The 19,165-nt window shown below is 33.9% G+C and overlaps 1 protein-coding gene across 1 annotated transcript in view; it reads left to right on the top strand.

Moving 5' to 3' along the window:
- Positions 1-19,165, top strand: part of KIF5B (kinesin family member 5B) — a 45,124-nt gene that overhangs the window by 14,046 nt on the left and 11,913 nt on the right. Inside the window, exons 3-17 of the mRNA XM_036027544.1 lie at positions 3,908-3,981; positions 4,924-5,028; positions 5,556-5,604; positions 6,085-6,140; positions 6,232-6,319; positions 6,478-6,602; positions 8,066-8,170; positions 8,471-8,616; positions 9,315-9,463; positions 9,909-10,102; positions 10,931-10,999; positions 12,854-13,060; positions 13,562-13,705; positions 17,905-18,093; positions 18,953-19,070. Coding sequence (XP_035883437.1) covers positions 3,908-3,981; positions 4,924-5,028; positions 5,556-5,604; positions 6,085-6,140; positions 6,232-6,319; positions 6,478-6,602; positions 8,066-8,170; positions 8,471-8,616; positions 9,315-9,463; positions 9,909-10,102; positions 10,931-10,999; positions 12,854-13,060; positions 13,562-13,705; positions 17,905-18,093; positions 18,953-19,070 — 1,818 coding nt within the window. The remainder of the gene's footprint in view (positions 1-3,907; positions 3,982-4,923; positions 5,029-5,555; positions 5,605-6,084; positions 6,141-6,231; positions 6,320-6,477; positions 6,603-8,065; positions 8,171-8,470; positions 8,617-9,314; positions 9,464-9,908; positions 10,103-10,930; positions 11,000-12,853; positions 13,061-13,561; positions 13,706-17,904; positions 18,094-18,952; positions 19,071-19,165) is intronic.

The following is a 19,165-nucleotide window of genomic DNA, read 5'->3' on the forward strand; positions in this document are numbered from 1 at the left end:
TTCTTGAAAAGTACTGCACCAAGGGCCAAGGTAAATACACAATAGATAGCAATTGCTATTTATTTCCTCTCTCTTCTGAAAAGGAAAATTATTTTTCGTTATTTAATCAACTATAATTGTACTTTGGACAACTCATAGCCTAGTGTGTTTTCACTCTATAAATTAAACTTCAAGCATTTGTTACAATAGAAACTTTCTGTCACTTCTTTCCTGCTTGTATGCCTGCCTTGTAATTTATATTAGAAAAATATCACCCAGCTATGACTTTTTTCCTTTCATCTTCACCCAAATGTTCTCTATTATTTTGGAGGAGCCTGGATGTAGTAGCTAATGTGTCTTGTCCTGGACAAGGATATGAATACGGCACAGTTACCAATTAAATACATAGATATGAGGAGAGAGATGGAGTAGGGGTAGATGGTGGGTGTCTGGTGAGGTGTGAGGACAGTAAACCAATTAAATACAGGGTTGAACTTGGGACATTCATTGGCGAACAAATTAGGTGGAAGGCCATGCATGGTTAGTAACTCTTGATAGGTAAGGATCAGCAAAAGGATGGACCATCTAGTATGTCATCTGAGTCGTAGATTTGGTGAGCAAGTTACCAGGAATGACCTGAAAGCTGCTAGTAATCTCTGGGCCTTTGACACTCCACTGAGACTGCATTGTTCCATCAATTTCTGTATGCATATATAACTTGTGGATTCATTAGATTTTTTTTCTTTTGAACAAGGCTTACGAACTTGTATTCTCTTGAATTCAGAATCTGAGTGTTGTCTACAAGTTTGTTTCCCCTGTATTCAGTACTTGGCTGTATTCTAGGCATTCATGGATTCCCCAGTTTCCTACCACAGTGTCCTGACCTGGATTGTCTACCCATGAATCCACATTCAATTTTTCATATGGCGCCTGCCAAATATTTGTATAAGTTCTTGAGTTACTTGATAACATGGTGTGGTAATTAAGAGCATATCTTGAGCGATTAAGAGACTGCCTGGATTTGTACCCTAGTTCCATCTTACTAGTTGTAGACAAGTTATTTAGTCTCTCTATGCCCCCATAAAGTGAGACTAACTAAAAGTAGTACAGGGTGCTATAAGGATTAAGTACATTACTATATGAAAAATGTTTAGAGTTTGACCTATTATACACTTTAAATGTTAACATTAATAATTTTATATGGTGACTTCTAATTCTTAGAGTTTTCCCCTAAGCCACCATTTTGCTAATGAGGAAGCTGAAGTTCAGAGAGATAAGACTACTTTTAGAAAGTGATGTGCTATTGTCTCATTAAGTGTTTTTCTTGTTGACAAAGTATGACAGAAGTAATATTTGCCAGTAGTTGTCTACTTCTGTTTCTCACAAGAACAGCAAAAGTATATTTTAAAAGGTGAGGGAGGCTTTAGAAAGGTGCTGTGTGTTAGTGATGATGATGATGATGATAATCATTCAGTAAGCATTTGAGTTCCTACTAAGTACCAGGTGTTGTGCTAAGGGTTAAGCACAGGCAGGCCTCAAGGAGTTTACAGCCTGGTGAGGAAGGCAGACAAGTAAAGTGACAGTTGCAATATATGGCAATGAGTATTAACGATCGTTAGGTGCTATAAGAACACATAGGATGGGACTCTTAACCACACTTATTTGGGATGGGTATAGAGTTGCGTTGGAGGAAGGAGTAAAAAGCCTGAACTAAGTCTAAAGGGATGCATAAAGAGTAGGGAGAAGGTTTGCCTTCCAGGCAGAGAGAGGACGAGCTAATGCATGTCCATATGAAAAGAGTACATGTGTGGGGAACAACATCCATTTTGGTGTGACTGTGAAATTAAGCTGTATGAAATTGTCAAATTTGACCACTTTTACCAACAAAAACAGTAATGTGAGGTGAAGAATGGTGAGAGATGGAGCTGAAAAACAAATAAGAGCCAGGTCAAAAAGTGCCTAATTTTATCTGAATACAGATATGTACCCTCTAAGATCATCAAATAGACAAGTATTATTTTATTGTTTTAAAGATCCATACTTAAGATAATATATGTCTCATTGTAAATTTTACCTCAGATATAAAACTCTAAAATACTGAATTCTAGTTAATGATATATGCAAGGCAAAGTATTTAGGTGGAAATGTATTGAAGTCTGCATTTTACTTTGAAATACATTAACAAATAAGATGGAAGGCTGAGTACATAATTAAAGCAAACAGTAAAATAATTAGGAGTTAAATCACTATAGAAAGCAAAGTCAGAAATAGGTACTAAATTAAAAAAGTGATTGTTTTCCTATTTGATATAAAATTTATTACTTTGGGTGATGCGTGGCATATTTAGAAATCACCTAATCAGTCACTGCCATATCCCCTGCACCCAAAGAAGAGCCTAAGTCATAGCAGGTGCTCAGTAAGTGTTTGAATGTTGAGTATTTCCTAATCTCTGTAATCATATAAAATTCTTAAGTTGTGCTTGATGTCCCAAATATCAATGTGCTACAATACCCCCTTTCCTAGGAGTCCTTGTATTATATAGTTTCACGTAACACAAATGTACTATAATATCATATATAGATACAGGCTACTGATGCACTCTTGGGAAAGTCACTTATTCATTCACCTACAAATATTAACTACCTATTGTAGTTGATGTATAATTGGATCATATCATGAATGGACCTTGTATAGATCTAAAAAAAATTGGAACTTATGGTTACATTTTATGTGATCGATTAAAAGATCTTAGGCAGAGGGTGTGACATTGCCATACCGAGAAAGACTGTATATGAAGGAAATGAATTGAAGGGTCTAGTGCTTCTCCCCCTCCACCCCCAGATGATCTCTTCTTCAGAGTTTCTGACATACTGCAATTCCATCTATTTTAAATGTGGTTGTTGGGCTTATTTTGCTTTCCTTCTTAAAACTGAAATGATTTTGACAGAAAGTTCTAAATGTTTGAGGCCTATTAAGTTTTTATCAGGGAAATAAGTACTAGTGTCTTCTTTTTCTCACTAATAAATATTTCTGTAAGAAATCTATTACCTAGTTAGTTGTGCCCAATATTGGGATAGTTTTTCCCCCCAGTTAACTACCAGTCAGTAGCCCTATTTTTAAAGCTAATTCATATCTGTATGTAAATTGGTGGGACATTTCTTTTCTTTTAGGTCATGTAAAGCTTTAGAACATAGATGTAATGACATTTGAGATGTACACTGGCATAACTGATAATTACAAGCAACAGAATTTAACATTTGTTTCATTTTTTTTTAATTTTATCTTAGTCATTGTTCAAGTACAGTTTTCTGCCTTTTATTCCCATTGCAGCCCACCCACCCATCCCTCCCCCCCGCCTCCCATTTCCACCCCCCTAGTTTTGTCCATGTGTCCTTTATATTTGTTCCTGTAAACCCGTCCTATTCTCCTCTGAAATTCCCTCTTCTCTCCCCTCTGGTCACTGTCAGCCTGTCCTCCATTTCAGTGTCTTTGACTATATTTTGCTTGTTTCTATGTTTTGTTGTTTAGGTTCCTGTTAAAGGTGAGAGATCATATGGTATTGGTCTAACATTTGTTTCTTGTTGAGCACAGAAAGTAATCTGGGCTGGATAGTAATTGCTTAGATGGATCATCAGATAATCACTAAGAAAATTACTATTAAATATATAACTTACTTTCTTTAATGTCTTCATAAATCTTTCGTGTACTAAATTTTGACTCTGGTAGACTCTTTCATATTAGTGTAAAGACAATCTGAATCTGTCTCACCATTCTTGCCATAAAAAATTTATTATGGTTATATATGGATAAGGAAAAGGTTCTGTGTGTATGAATTTTTTTAGAGTGTTTTCTAACATTCTTAATTTCTTAAGAATCTTGATTAAGGGAAAGAATCCCCTCAAGTATAAAATATCTTACTTTCTTACAGATGTACTTGAGGGATACAATGGAACAATATTTGCATATGGACAGACATCCTCTGGGAAGACACACACAATGGAGGTAAAATTTTGTAGTCTGAACTTGAATGTAGTTTGCAGTACAGACAGTACATTCAGTCATTTGTGAAATTATTTTACCATGTCTAAACATCTTTATTTACTCTGTTTTCTTTCATGTGAATAATACACAAGGAACTTCATTGTCAGAATCTAATCAGTTCTTGAGTTTGAATAGTGAAATTATATATTTTAAATCATATCTAGTTTTATCAATTAGCATAACCACAAAGTATGAACATTTTAGAATTAAACAGGAATTTTCTATTGCCTTACAATGGGAAAAATTTGAATGTGTGTTTTCAGTTCTATTAAGATCAATTAATTTCTCACTCCTGTCTTTGGTCCCTCCCTACTCCCTAAACTGCCATTCTTCTCTGGTAAGAATGAATAATAGATGTAGACCTGTTTGCATTTGCTTCTAGAAAACTTTTACCGCTTTTATCATATAGCTGAGCTTTCTATGTGAAGTAAGTGACAGCTTATTTAAATCTGTTACCTTATTTTCATAAAGTCTGAGAACAAGGATATTCCTATCATTTGCATGAATTTGACTTGAAGTAGGAAGGAATAATGCAGATTTGTATGGGAAAAAGCTAAAACCTTCTTCTAGAATATGTTCATTTACAAACATGGATAATCTAAATCTAATGACTAAATAATAGACCAAGATAAGTTGGTAACTCATGTGGTTGTGTAGTACTTATATTTAACTTACCAAAGTTTTTTTTTATATATATATTTATATACAATACTTACATGTAACTTCCCAAAATATGTAATAGTTGAATTGGGTTTTTCAGATACTTGTAAAGCCATTTTCACCAAAAGTGGCAACAATTCCAATTCCTATTCTCTATTGACTGTAAATTATACATTGAAAGTTTTGGATTTTAATTCATACTTTACAATTGATTTAAGAAGTCTGGTTTTGTTTTCTGTTTAGGGAAAACTTCATGATCCAGAAGGCATGGGAATTATTCCAAGAATAGTACAAGATATTTTTAATTATATTTATTCTATGGATGAAAATTTGGAATTCCATATTAAGGTAAAATCCTTGGGGAAACATTATATTTGACTTTATACTTAGAATAATTCTGTTACAAGTATAATCAATGCTAATTTCTTTTTAAACACATTTTTAAATATTTTAAGAATTATTTTATGGACTGATATAGTTAAAGATCATTAGAGTTAGTAAACTTGGATTCTTCATCTGCCATTAGATGACCTGAAACAAGTTAGCCAACTCTCTTTTGCCTGTTCTGCCTTCTTTGTAAAATAAAGCTGTTTATTTTACTTATGGAACTTAAGGTTCCTTACTGCTCTTACTTCGTTGAATTCATTTTAGATAAAAATACGTGATGGAAATTGGCTTTTAGTTATATAAGCAATTGGTGAATTTAGGTCTGTTGGTGAGAATGTGAACTAGGGCCGAGTTGTTAATAACTCTGTTTCCCTAGTCTAGATGATATCTGGCACTCAGACCCCAGTAACTATTTAATGAGTAAGTAAATGAATAACTTTATATTTGTATTTGGTTGATCTTTTTTCCTTTATTTCTTTGCCTTTTAGGTTTCATATTTTGAAATTTACTTGGATAAGATAAGGGACCTATTAGATGGTAAGTTAGATTCTTGCCTTTTGACCTAGGAAACAGACATTAAAATTTTTTCTTTTAAAGTTATTGTTGAATGCATTTTGACACATGGAATAACTTATTTAAAGCAGATATTAATCAATGTTTTATAAGTACTGATTAGAACATTGAACTGTTGTTAGAGAACCTGAGTCCTGAATTCTGGTCTTCTATCAGCTCTCAATTAGATAAACTGTTTTGGGACAAACCATTGAACCACACTGGCTTAATGTTTTTATTTCCAAAATGTGGGTGGTAGAGGTTGGACTGGATCTAAAATTCTATATTGCTACATTGGTTTCTATGTAAATCTACTATTTCTACAGGTCTTATTTTAATAGTGATGTTTTCATATTTTTAAAGTTGACCTATTGCCATCAGGCTGCTTTGGGAAGGAAACAATTGAATTTCACAGCCAGTGTTAGAGTTTAGGGAAGTGTTGCTAACATTTTTTTTTCTTTTCAGTTTCAAAGACCAACCTTTCAGTTCATGAAGATAAAAACCGAGTCCCCTATGTAAAGGTACTAATTAAATAATATAGAATGATTATTTCAAAAGCCCTGAAATAAAAATTGTAAGGATATTGACATACTAAACAAAATTATTTTATAGGGATGCACAGAGCGTTTTGTATGTAGTCCAGATGAAGTTATGGATACCATAGATGAAGGAAAATCCAACAGACATGTAGCAGTTACCAGTAAGTTGAATATTTATTAACACTAGTTAAGGTACAAAATTGCCTTAAATCATCTTTATCAAGGTGATTGTGAGGTTTTTATGTTAAATAATGACTTAGAAATTATTAGTAAAGAAAAGCCATGTTTGTTTATAGTTGTTTGTGTAATTTCATTGCAGATATGAATGAACATAGCTCTAGGAGTCACAGTATATTTCTTATTAATGTAAAACAAGAGAACACGCAAACGGAGCAAAAGCTGAGTGGAAAACTTTATCTGGTTGATTTAGCTGGTAGTGAAAAGGTAAAATTTTTACATATATCTAAAGCATTTTTTGAGAGTTGCAAGCATTGGTATCAATGCTTTATGATTATATAAACTCAGTAATCAGTTCAGATCTCTGTTATTTGGACCATAATCCAGTTCAACCAATAGATGTTACCTTTGACTTAAGAGAGACGTTTTATTGAGAATGTTTTCAGCTTATGTCATTACAGATTCTGTAGATATCCTTCTAATTTTTTGCATCTTTTTATGCATATTGGCAAAGGGCTCCCTATGAAAACTGGTAACTATCCATTAGTCCTTTATGCTCTGGTTATATTTATTTATTTCCTTTCAATGATTATTTCATTATTACAGTCTTATATAGTCTGACTCTAGTTTCTGTCCAAATAAATTCAAATGTTGTAATATTGACCTCTGTGACCATTTTTGTTGTTCTACTAGTTTGTTTCTTCTGATTTAGAATAACATACCTACTTCCTTCTACTCAAAGGTCTTATGTACAACCTTTAAAACCTGTCTCTATTTTGCAGATTGTGAGATGCCAGTTTTCCACGAACACTGCAACATATTCATTAATATCTATATTTCATATTTTTTTAAAGAAGCAAGTTTGCTTATGTATTTTTAGTTTCTGTTTTCTAATGGTTCCATAAACTTTATGCTCTAGCAAATTTTATTTATTGTTTTTAAGATTTTATGTATTTGTTTTTAAAGAGGGGAGGGGAGGGAGAAAGAGGGAGAGAAATATCAATATTTGGTTGCCTCTCATGCGCGCCCTACTGGGGACCTGGCCCACAACCCAGGCGTGTGCTCTAGACTAGAAATTGAACCAGCAACCCTTTGGTTCATAGGCTGGCACTCAGTCCTCTGAGCCACACCAGCCAGGGCATGCTCTAGCAAATTTTGAGAGGTTCTTCTTTTCTAATTTAGCAAAAGGGACTCAAAAATTAGTAAACTGTATCCCTGGCTGGTGTGGCTCAGTGGACTGAGTGGCAGCCTGAGGACTAAAGGGTTGCTAATTCAATTCACAGTCAGGGCATGTACCTGGGTTGCAGGCCAGGTCCCCAGTTGGTGGGGGTATGCGAGAGGCAACCAGTTGGTGTAGCTCTCATGTATCGATGTTTCTCTCCATTTTTTTCCCTCCCTTCCCCTTCCTCAAAAAATAGATCTTTTAAAAAATTAGTAAACTATGGCTATGTGTGTGTGTGTAAATGAATTGGTTACATTGAAGAGCACAAACTAAAAATAAAATTTGGCGTTTCCTTAATGACATTCTTGTGCAGGTGGTTACTGACTCAAGTCCTTGAAGTAGTAATACTTGAGAAATAGTGGTACCTGAGGGTAAAAACTTGGCAAATAATGTCATGAAGCTTTTAATTTTCTTTCTTTTTTATTGGTTATTGGTGACTTCTGGATTTTTTGGATAATTCAAATATAATCATCTTAAACTTAAAATTTTTGTGAAATCTTGTATATAGGTTAGTAAGACAGGAGCTGAAGGTGCTGTGCTGGATGAAGCCAAGAACATCAACAAGTCACTTTCCGCTCTTGGAAATGTTATTTCTGCTTTGGCTGAGGGTAGTGTAAGTATACATGCCTTCTATTTCCCTGTCTTATCCTATGGGGAATTACTTAAATGTGTGCGTATGTGCATGGATGTGTGAGTGAGAGGTTCACTGTGTTTGAATCAATATATGTGAATCTGTTGTCTCTTAGAAATGTATTTTTAGTATTAGTATGTATATCCTAGTTCCCATCTTAATATTAAACTAAATAACTGAATCACTTTGTAGTTTTTTTAAATAGCATATTTATGTAATAGGTTTTATTATGTAGAAGAAGCCCATTGGTTTTCTGTGTTTCCGTTTTCTTTCTTTTTATAGACCTATGTTCCATATCGAGATAGTAAAATGACAAGAATCCTTCAAGATTCATTAGGTGGGAACTGTAGAACCACTATTGTAATTTGCTGTTCTCCATCATCATACAATGAATCAGAAACAAAATCTACACTCCTTTTTGGCCAAAGGTTTGTTGTTAATAAAATACAAAGTTTGAACATAGATTGGCCTTTTGCTTATTAAATCTAGGAAAATATCAGGTAGACAGTATTCAAATCAGTTCATATTGTTAGTGTGCTACACACAACTTTTAAATTTAGACAATACAAGTAAGGTCAATATTTTTAGATTGCTTGGATTTGAATTAAGTTTTAGTAAACATTAAAGTCAAATGTTAACTTAGTCAAATTTATGTGAGAAGCTTTAACTCAGCAGTAAGGTAATAGACATTTGAATCAGGTAGTACAGGACAAGTATAATAAACATAATCCTATGTTTAACCTGTTGTCATAATTGACAGGGTTCAAATAATCTATATGAGATTGTTAGCCTGGGAAAATAATGATAGCTTTATTTTTGACTTAGAGTAATTTATTAATTCAGCCTTGCAAAGGAATTAGAAAATAAAGGCCCTCATGTTTCATCTTCATCAGGTTGACAGGTTGTTTGTTTGTTTGTTTGTTTTATGCTATTCACAGATGTTGGGGCTAACCCAAACCTAGTTGGAATGTGAAAAAGCACTATAATAATTAAAACTCTCAGTATTTAGTCAGAGTTAACTAGACAAGAATAGTTAAGTTAAATTACAATTTTCTCCTAGAAAGATTATATATCAATTGAAAATAATTTCAGTCACATTCTTTTTTCCCCCAATCACTTCTCTTAGGGCCAAAACAATTAAGAACACAGTTTGTGTCAATGTAGAATTAACTGCAGAACAGTGGAAAAAGAAGTATGAAAGAGAAAAAGAAAAAAATAAGACCCTGCGGAACACTATTCAGTGGCTTGAGAATGAACTCAACCGATGGCGTAATGGTAATAACTTAAGAATTTGTCATTTTTAGCTGTTAAATACAGATTTAGAGCTATTTTATAAATTTGAGATTCATATATGAATGTAAATAAAATAACCCATTTTCACATTAGGTGTTAGGAGTCATCAAATAAAAATGAATAAAGTCTTTTACATTAAATTCTGGTTTTACCTAAAATAATAAATGAGGCACGAAAGCCAACTTGGAAGCTATAAAAGTCACAAGATGACAAGGTGCTTAGATTAGGGTAGAAATAAAGATTTGATGACTGGATTTATGGAGTCAGTCATAGAAGATGGAGGAGAGTCAAAAAAATAATTACAACTTTTCAGATCTCAGGGACTAAGCAGATAAGAAAAGTTGGTAGGAGCTGCTGAAATTGAATAAAATTGAGATTAGTTTTAGACAGGTGAATTTTTATTGACCATTCTGCTGTCACATTTTAGGGGAGACGGTGCCTGTTGATGAACAGTTTGACAAAGAGAAAGCCAACTTGGAAGCTTTTGCCGTGGATAAAGATACCGCTATTATTAATGATAAACCAGCAGCCACAATTGGAGTTACTGGAAAATTGACTGATGCTGAAAGAAGAAAGTGTGAAGAAGAAATTGCTAAATTGTACAAACAACTTGATGACAAGGTGGATATTGTTCATGTTGTTTTGTTCTAGAATATTATTAATATATATTTTTATTTTCAAATGTTATTGGTCTTCATGACCTATATAATCTTTCTTGATTTTTGTTAGCCTTTTGAAAAATTGTGTTTACAAGAAATAGAAAATCACAGTTTCTGTATCTTTGAGGAAACTGTATGAGGCATGTCTTTTTTTCCCCCCTCATTTTTAAACTGAAAAATAACTTTCTTAAATAATTTGGCATTGGGTCAATGGAGAGAGTTCTTGAAATGGCCTCTTAGAATCAGGGATCTGAAGACTAATAAAAGATGATTAGACAGTGGAACAGAATAGAGTGAAAATATCTTCCTGCATTGATTATATCAGTCAGTAGTGTGAAAAATAACAAATTATGAACCCACATAGAAAGGAAGGGAAAAATAAAAGCAGTAAAGAGATTAGAAGAAAATTGTTCTAGTTTTGTTTTTAGGTGGTATTTTTACGTATTTTAAGCAGGGGTGACAAGTTTGATGTGGTTGCATGGCTATTTTCAATAATAGCTTTGAATGTTAATTTTATTTTTTGTATTTAAAATACTAAATGAGTAGCTTTTTTTCTTACTGCATGACAATAATGGTTGTAAGCCTTTTTTCTTACTGTATGATAAGTGTTACAATTAGTGATCGTTGAAAGAGATTACATTTGTTTCAACATTTATAAGAGATTGAAATAAATTATGTTGAATTTGGAGAAATAGTTTTGAAGTATTTTGGGGAGGATAGTTATCTTACATACTGTGTTAGGAAACAGTTACAACCAGGTTGTGAGCTACTTGTTATATTAAAATTTTAGGATGAAGAAATTAATCAACAGAGCCAGTTGGTAGAGAAATTGAAGACACAAATGTTAGATCAAGAAGAGGTAAGTTGAATACCATTCAGTTATCCCCAGCAATGCTTTATAGTTTGTCATTGAAATTGATGACAAGAATGTTGTATCAGGAAGAGGTAGTTGTGTATTTTTCATATTATTTCCAGAAAAATAAAAGTTGAAGGAATCTACAGAGCTCAGAATATACTAGAGTACATTCAAAAAATTTTTGATATGTTCATGCTTCATTATGGATACATTATGAGATTGATACATCGTATGGGTTGAAGCACAGATTGACTTCCTATAAGATTTAAGGTTCAATTCCCAGTCAGGGCCCATGCCTGCGTTGTGGGCCAGGTCCCCAGTAGGGGGCTCATGAGAGGCAACCACACATTAGTGTTTCTTTCCCTCTCTTTCTCCCTTCCGCTCTGTCTAAAAATAAATTAAAAATCTTGTTAAAAAATTTGAAGTAACTAGGAACTAAAGAGATCTGAGTATTTAAAAAAAAGATTTAAGGTTGAGTTCTATCTAACTAGAAGGGAGAGAATAAATTTTTAAAAATAACTACTATTTAACATATAGTTACTGGATTTTTTAAAAGCCCTGTCTTGTTTGAATTCCAGTGCTATTTTGTCTACCCAAAACATTTCTTACTGATCCTTGGGAAAGACATATTACAATGGCTGGAATAACCTTAGTCTCCCCCTCCCTTAATGAAAAGTACAGTGTTTATATAAGGAAATGAGGGAAGGAATATAAAAAAAATAGTGTTTTATTTTCACTCATTCACTTCAACACAGAGATATAGGTTCAGGTCTAAAGGTATTGTTAAAGGAAAGAAAAGACTGGTTTCTGAGTCCCTGACTTTGTCTTTAATAATGTGTAAGTTAGGAGAAAGAATGTCAATGAATAAAATCAATTTGTATTCCTTCTTCACATTCCTACTCTCATCTAACCTGTTGTTCATTTCTGCCACCAAACTTCAAAGTTTCTTCTCCACAGTTTTTCATCTAGCTCAGACCTTCATTTTATCTCACCTGCAAAGCAGGGAGATAATTTTAAAATGGTCCTTCATTTAAGGTTTGTTTTGTGGAAGGGTAGCAAAGACTGTACAGTTTCAATAAGAAAAGATGCTGACCATTATCAGATCATCTTTATTTCAACTATAGCATTCTTAACGGGCACTAGTAGTATTTGTGTAATTCTTTATTATATTGTTTTGTCTTGTGCATCATAGTATATTTAGCATCCCTGGACCCTGCTTCTAAGTGCCATTAGCATTCTGCCCCATTATTAATATTCCCACACAGTATCCTAATTACTAGTTTCCTTGCATCTTTCCAGTTCAGGTTTTATTTGCTGATACTAAGTTTTCCTGAGGCGTAGCTCAGAAGTCACCCCTTGTTGCCTCCCCAGTCTAAACTTTAAAGAAAATTTTCTAAACATGCATTTGTTTTTTTTCTCTGTGCACAGTGTTCATGAGCCTAGAATGCCTTTGTCTATTACATTAATTTGTACTTGACTAAAATCTGCTTATCCTAGGCACCTTCTCCATACCCTCTGCTTTCCCTGCAGAAATATTCCCACCACCCTCCTTTTATACTACCAAGCACTTTGTTATGCTCTGTCCCTCCTTTATGGCTGTAACATTTCATCTTGTATTCTACTTGTGCTCTTGTCTTCTCAGATTCCTCTGTGACAAAGTCTTTATTTGATTTTCTTCCTGTCTCCCGAAATGTCTAGCTGCAGTGTCTGCATGTAGTAGACATTCAGTAAATATGTTGAATGAATTAATGTTAGTGCACTGAATAGCATCCTCATTTCTTCCCCTTTTTGCTTAGCAAATAGACTTTTTTTTTTTAATAACCTGTATATGTTTGGTGACTTTCCTCTTCCACATAGCTTCTGGCATCTACCAGAAGGGATCAGGATAATATGCAAGCTGAACTGAATCGCCTTCAAGCAGAAAATGATGCCTCTAAAGAAGAAGTAAAAGAAGTTTTACAAGCCTTAGAGGAACTTGCTGTCAATTATGATCAGAAGTCTCAGGAAGTTGAAGATAAAACTAAGGAATATGAATTACTTAGTGATGAGCTAAATCAAAAATCAGTAAGATATTTTTTCATTCTTAATACTTTAGTACACGTTTTCTTAATGACAAATTACCTAAGTAGATATATAGACAGTAAAGAAAATATACTGACCATCTAGAAAATTGTCAGTTCCGTTCTAACATTCATCTGCTCAGACTTATGGCAGTAAATGAAAATTGAATCTAATTAACTTGGAAGTTTCCCATTTCAAGGCTGAAAACATTACCCAACCTCAGTAATTAGTGAAGTAATACTAATTATTGCTCTTCCTAGAGTGGTAATACTGATTACCACTCTTCATGGAGCACAATATGGCAACTTTACATTGTCTGTTAGGTCAGAAATATTTTTCAAGTTTGAACTGGGAGCTATTCTGGAACAGGATAGTTCAAGAAAATGAAAGCAAAAAGTAATAATTTTATGAGTATTAAGGGAAAACTTGAAATACCTGTCAATATTTGCATTAATATTTTCATTCAGTAGATTTAACTGTTCTGTTTATTTTTTAATCTACTAGGCAACTTTAGCAAGTATAGATGCAGAGCTTCAGAAACTTAAGGAAATGACTAACCACCAGAAAAAACGAGCAGCTGAGATGATGGCATCTTTACTGAAAGACCTTGCAGAAATAGGAATTGCTGTAGGAAATAATGATGTAAAGGTAAATGTAATAACCAATATTAAGAGTTATTTTCTGTATGCAGCTCATACTTTATGACTGGTTATTTTTACAAAATTCTTTTCTTATCTTTGTAATAGTCATGTGTGGTTGATGGATAGTATTATCTCTATTTTAAATAAATGAGAAAACAGGAAGAGAATGGGGCATTCAAGTAGATGAATATTCATAAGTAGCATTTTTTGTACTCCATGTTTAGTTCTTCTAATATTTTGCACTTAGAAGTTATGTTAATGATTACCATACATGACGGAATATAATTGGAACAATAGTGAAGATTAGCTGAGGGAGTAAAGTCGTGAATGAATTGGCCTATAATTGCATTAACTGTTTAAAAAGAAAAAGACAAGCACTGCTAATTAATTTTTTTCTTTAAATTTTATTATGAAAATTTTCTGAATAATACCATGAACCTCTATTATCAGTTATCAAAATTATCAGTTATCACTTATTTATGCCTTTTTCTTTCTTATTCTTTTAAGGATAATAATACTAATGGTTGTGTTATCACTAGACATGTTGTTAAAAAAATGGTGACCTAGTAGATCATACAACTTAGACCAAAAAGATAAAGACTCTTAACTGCAAAAAACAGGTATATAACTTGAAAGATTTGTATGTCACAGTAGGTGTTCATTTGAACTTTTCCTTTTTGATTAAAGCTTAATTATGGTTACAAACAAAACATTTATACTTGGGTTTATGATGAGAGCATATAAGCCAAGTTAAACAAGAATTGGAAATGAGATAAAGGTTTTCAGTATGGAACATACATTCTTTCTGTTATTCATTATTCAAAGTCTGTTGATGAAGATAAGAATTGTAACTTCTCCTCATGTGTCTTTTTTTTTTTTTTTAAAGATTTTATTTATCCATGTCTAGACAAAGGAGAAGGGAGCAAGAAAAAGAGGGTGAGAAACCAGTGTGTGGTTGCCTCTTGTGCACCCCCTACTGGGGACTTGGCCTGCAACCTAGGCATGCTCCCTGACTGGGAATTGAACCTATACCCTCTGGTTCTTGGGCTGGCATTCAATCCACTGAGCCACACCAGCCAGGGCTCATGTGTCATTTCTTAATGTCAGCTCACTTCATTGAAAGAAAGGAAAAGTGTAATACTGGGTGGCTTGACTTGATCTCTCTTCACATCAGTCTGAACATTCTGTTCTGTCCTTTTCATGGTAAAGTAATGGAAGATGTTAAACCTATATGGGAATCTTGGGAGGTGGAAAAGTGTATTCATTTCATATCACTGAATACTAGAAAGATGTTACTCAAAACTTGCTTTGTAGATTTACAACTGCTATTTAGAAGTGGTAAAGACAGAAAGTAAAAAATGGAAATGGCTTATGTTTAGTGACAGAGTGATTAGAATATAGGTTCCCTGACTCCTACACTTGCATTTTGAAAGCAGGCCAGCCTTAAAAATAGGTTCTTTAGAAATAAATCTATGGATTCTCAGTATTATTGTCATTTCCACATAATTCTTTTCCTGTTAACATCATCAGTTAAACCCTGCTGAACTCCACTTAACACTTGTTTTGTGTTTTTACATTATGGTTCACTCTTTATGGGTACAATTCTGTGGATTTTGACAAATGCATAAATCAGATTCACCATTACAAGATCAGAATAGTCTTACCACTTCAACATCCATCCTCTACCATCTCCTGTGCTTTTATTCATCCCTCTCCCCTGAACCCTCAGCAACCGCTGATCTAAAAAGATCTCTACAGTGTTGCCTTTTCAAAAATTTCATACAGTTGGAATCACACAGTATGTAGCCTTTTCAAACTGGCTTTTTTTACTTAGCAGTGTGCATTTAAGGTACTTCCGTGCCTTTTTGTGACTTGATAGCTCATGTTTTAATCGTTTATGGTATGGACATACCACTTTGTATATCCATTCACCTATTGAGGAACATCTTGGTTACTTTCAGTTTTGGGCACTTAAAATTTAAATAGAGCTGCTATAAACATTCATGTGCACCTTTTTCTGGGAACATAAGTTTTCAGTTCAATTGGGTAAAAATACTCAGGAGTATGATTATTAGATTGTATCTTAAGACTATGTTAGCTGTGTAAGAAACTCCCAAAGTGGCTGTACCAGTTTGCATTGTTACGAAGTGAGTGAGAGTTCCTGTAACTTTACATTCTCCTCAGTATTACTATCATTATTTTTTGGGTTTTGAGCCATTCTGATACATGCGTAGTGTTACCTCATGGCTTTAATTTGCAATTAGGTTGTTTTATTACTGAATTTTAAGAGTGATGTTTTGGATAAGCTCTTCATCAGATAGGTGTTTTACATATACTTTCCCCAGTCTGTGTTTTATCTTTTCATTCTCTTAAACAGTGTCTTTTGCAAAGCAGAAATTCTAACAACGTCCAATTTACCAATTTATTCTTTTGCGGATTATGTTTCTGATGTTGTGTTTAAAACCTCATCTCCAAACTCATGGTCACCTAGATTTTCTCCTGTGTTATCTTCTAGAAGTGTTTTAGTTTTGCATTTACATTTAGGTCTATATGATCTATTTGGAGCTAATTTTTCTGGAAAGTATAAAATCTGTTAGAGTTTATTGTTTTACATGGGGCCGTCCACTCGTTCCAGCAGATTTGTTGAAAAGATGATTCTTTCTCCATTGAATTGCCTTCACTCCTTTGTCGGAGATCAGTTGACTGTATTTGCGTGTGTCTGTTCCTGGGTTCTATTGTATTCCAATGACCTATTTGTTCTTTGGCCAATATCAAATCATTTTGATTACTATAGCTTTATGGTGAATCTTGTAATTGGGTAGCGTTAGTCTTCGACTTTGCTCTTTAGTTTTGTCTTGACTGTTCAGGATCTTTTGCTTTTCTGTATAAACTTTTGAATCAGTTTGTTGACAATCCACAAAATAACTTGCAGGGATTTTGACTAAGGTTACATTAAATACATAGATCAAGGTGGGAAGAACTGATATTTTAACAGTATTGTCTTCCTATCCATGAATACAGAACACCTCCATCTATTTAGTTTTTGATTTCATCAGCTTTATCGTTTCCTCATAGATCTTACACAATGTTACATTTATACCCAAGTGTTTGTCTCTCTTTTTTTTCCCGGTGCTAACATAAATGGCAATTTCAAATAAACTGGTACATAGGAAAATGATTGGCTTTTGTATGTTAACCTTATATTCTGCAATATTACAATAATGACTTACTAGTTCCTGGAGTTTCTTTAATAATCTTGTCATCTGTAAAGAAAAGACAGTTTTGTTTTCTGTCTCAAGCTCCACTTAATTTTGACATTGAATATTATACAGGAGTTTTATAAGGAAACGCATGGGAGTTGTGGAATGTACAGTGACCACAGTTCCTCTTTGGCGAGCTTAAAAGTCATCCTTTTTGTGTCGCCTAAACATTCTTATTTGTTAAGTTTTATTTTTTTTAATCTTCACTTGAAGATATGTTCACTGATTTTTAGAGAGAGAAATATCAGTCAGTTGCTTCCTGTATGCACTCTGACCAGGAATTGAACCCACAGCCTTTTGGTATACAAGATGGTGCTCCAGCCAGTTGAGCTGCCCAGCCAGGACTTATTTAAGTTGTTGTTTGTTTGTTTGTTTTAAGATTTTATATATTTATTTTGAGAGGGTGAGAGTGAAAGAAAGGAAGAGAAACATCAGTGTGTGGTTGCTTCTCACACGTGCCCCTGCACTGGGGACCTGGCCTGCAGCCAGGTGTGTGCCCTGACTAGGAATCGAACCAGTGACCCTTAGGTTCACAGGCCAGCACTCAGTCCGCTGAGCTATACCAGTAAGGGCTTATTTGTTAAGCTTTAAACTGGAGTTACACATAATTAATAGTAAATATACTGAAAAAGGCCTATGAAGAGGAAATTCAAATATTGAAAGAGATAGATTCATCAGGGTTTATTTGTTTTTTTACAGGTGCATTCTTTTTTCCTTGTAGGCATGTATTAGCATTAAGTTAGGAAAAGAACAAAGACCAAAAATGAAAGTATTTTACTTACCCCTTATTAAGATAATACTTAATAAAAGGGAAACTCTAGACTTTCTATGAATATTAAGTAATATCAGAATATATTTAATTTTCTTCTAAGACTTTAGAATCTAATTGAGTAAACATACACTGGACATTTTTGTCTCTCTATTTTATTTCACTGTCTTCTCATAGCAGCCTGAGGGAACTGGCATGATAGATGAAGAATTCACTGTTGCAAGGCTCTACATCAGTAAAATGAAATCAGAAGTAAAAACAATGGTAAAACGCTGCAAACAGTTAGAAAGCACACAAACTGAGAGCAACAAAAAAATGGAAGAAAACGAAAAGGAGTTAGCAGCATGCCAACTTCGTATCTCTCAAGTATGTATTAACAAAACAAACTTTATTAATTTTTTGAGTGGCCACATAAGATTTATTTATTGTATGAGTTTCAAGAAAAATGAACTTTCATAGGATATTCTGAGTAACAAAATAAAAAAGGTTAAGTTGATCAGTTTTCGTAGTCTAGCTGCATTATAGTAAAATGAATGATTTAACTGGGTTACAGTACAATGAATGATTAACTTGGTTAAGTATACAGATTTACTAGAAAGATGTGACTGATGCGACTGTTGAAGAACCTAGAAGAATCCTAGGGTGGGTAAAACTGCATGGCCATTTTTCTGGTTTTGGCAACTGAATCGAGGAGGCCATTCACCAACATGGGAATTGTAGACAGAGGGAAGGGGGTAATGTCATATGGAGAAAAAAAATAAGAACATCTCTCTCTCTCTCTCTCTCTCTCTCTCTCTCTTTTTGCCTTCATTGCCTTCGTTTACAAGTGTTAATAAGCAACGACCATTTCATTGATTATATTCTTTTTCTTTTTTGGATTTTTAAAAAAATTATTTATTTTTAGAGAGGGAAGGGAGGGGGGGAGAGAGAGAGACAGACATCTATGTGCAGTTGCTGGGGGTCATGGCCTACAACCCAGGCATGTACCAACTGGGGGGTCGAACCTGCAACACTTTGGTTCACAGCGAGCTCAATCCACTGAGCTACGCCAGCCAGGGCGATTATATTCTTTTTCATGTAAATTTGGCCCCTGAACATTTAGTATCCTGAAGAATATTATATGTTTATATACATTGCTAAAACATGCTCATTTTTAAATATTTGTAACAATAAAATGTGTGTGCGAGGTTTTTTCCACTTCATATCAGTACATTTTCCCCAAAAGCATGAAGCCAAAATTAAGTCATTGACTGAATACCTTCAAAATGTGGAACAAAAGAAAAGGCAGCTGGAAGAATCTGTCGATTCCCTCAGTGAAGAACTAGTCCAGCTTCGAGCACAAGGTATTAACTTCTAACTGTTTATGAGTTATGTCTACATTAATTTGTTCTTACTCTAGTGTAATTGTATTAAACTTATATTTGCACTGATAGAGAAT

Source organism: Phyllostomus discolor, chromosome 1 (assembly GCF_004126475.2).
Source record: "Phyllostomus discolor isolate MPI-MPIP mPhyDis1 chromosome 1, mPhyDis1.pri.v3, whole genome shotgun sequence".
NCBI lineage: Eukaryota > Metazoa > Chordata > Mammalia > Chiroptera > Phyllostomidae > Phyllostomus > Phyllostomus discolor.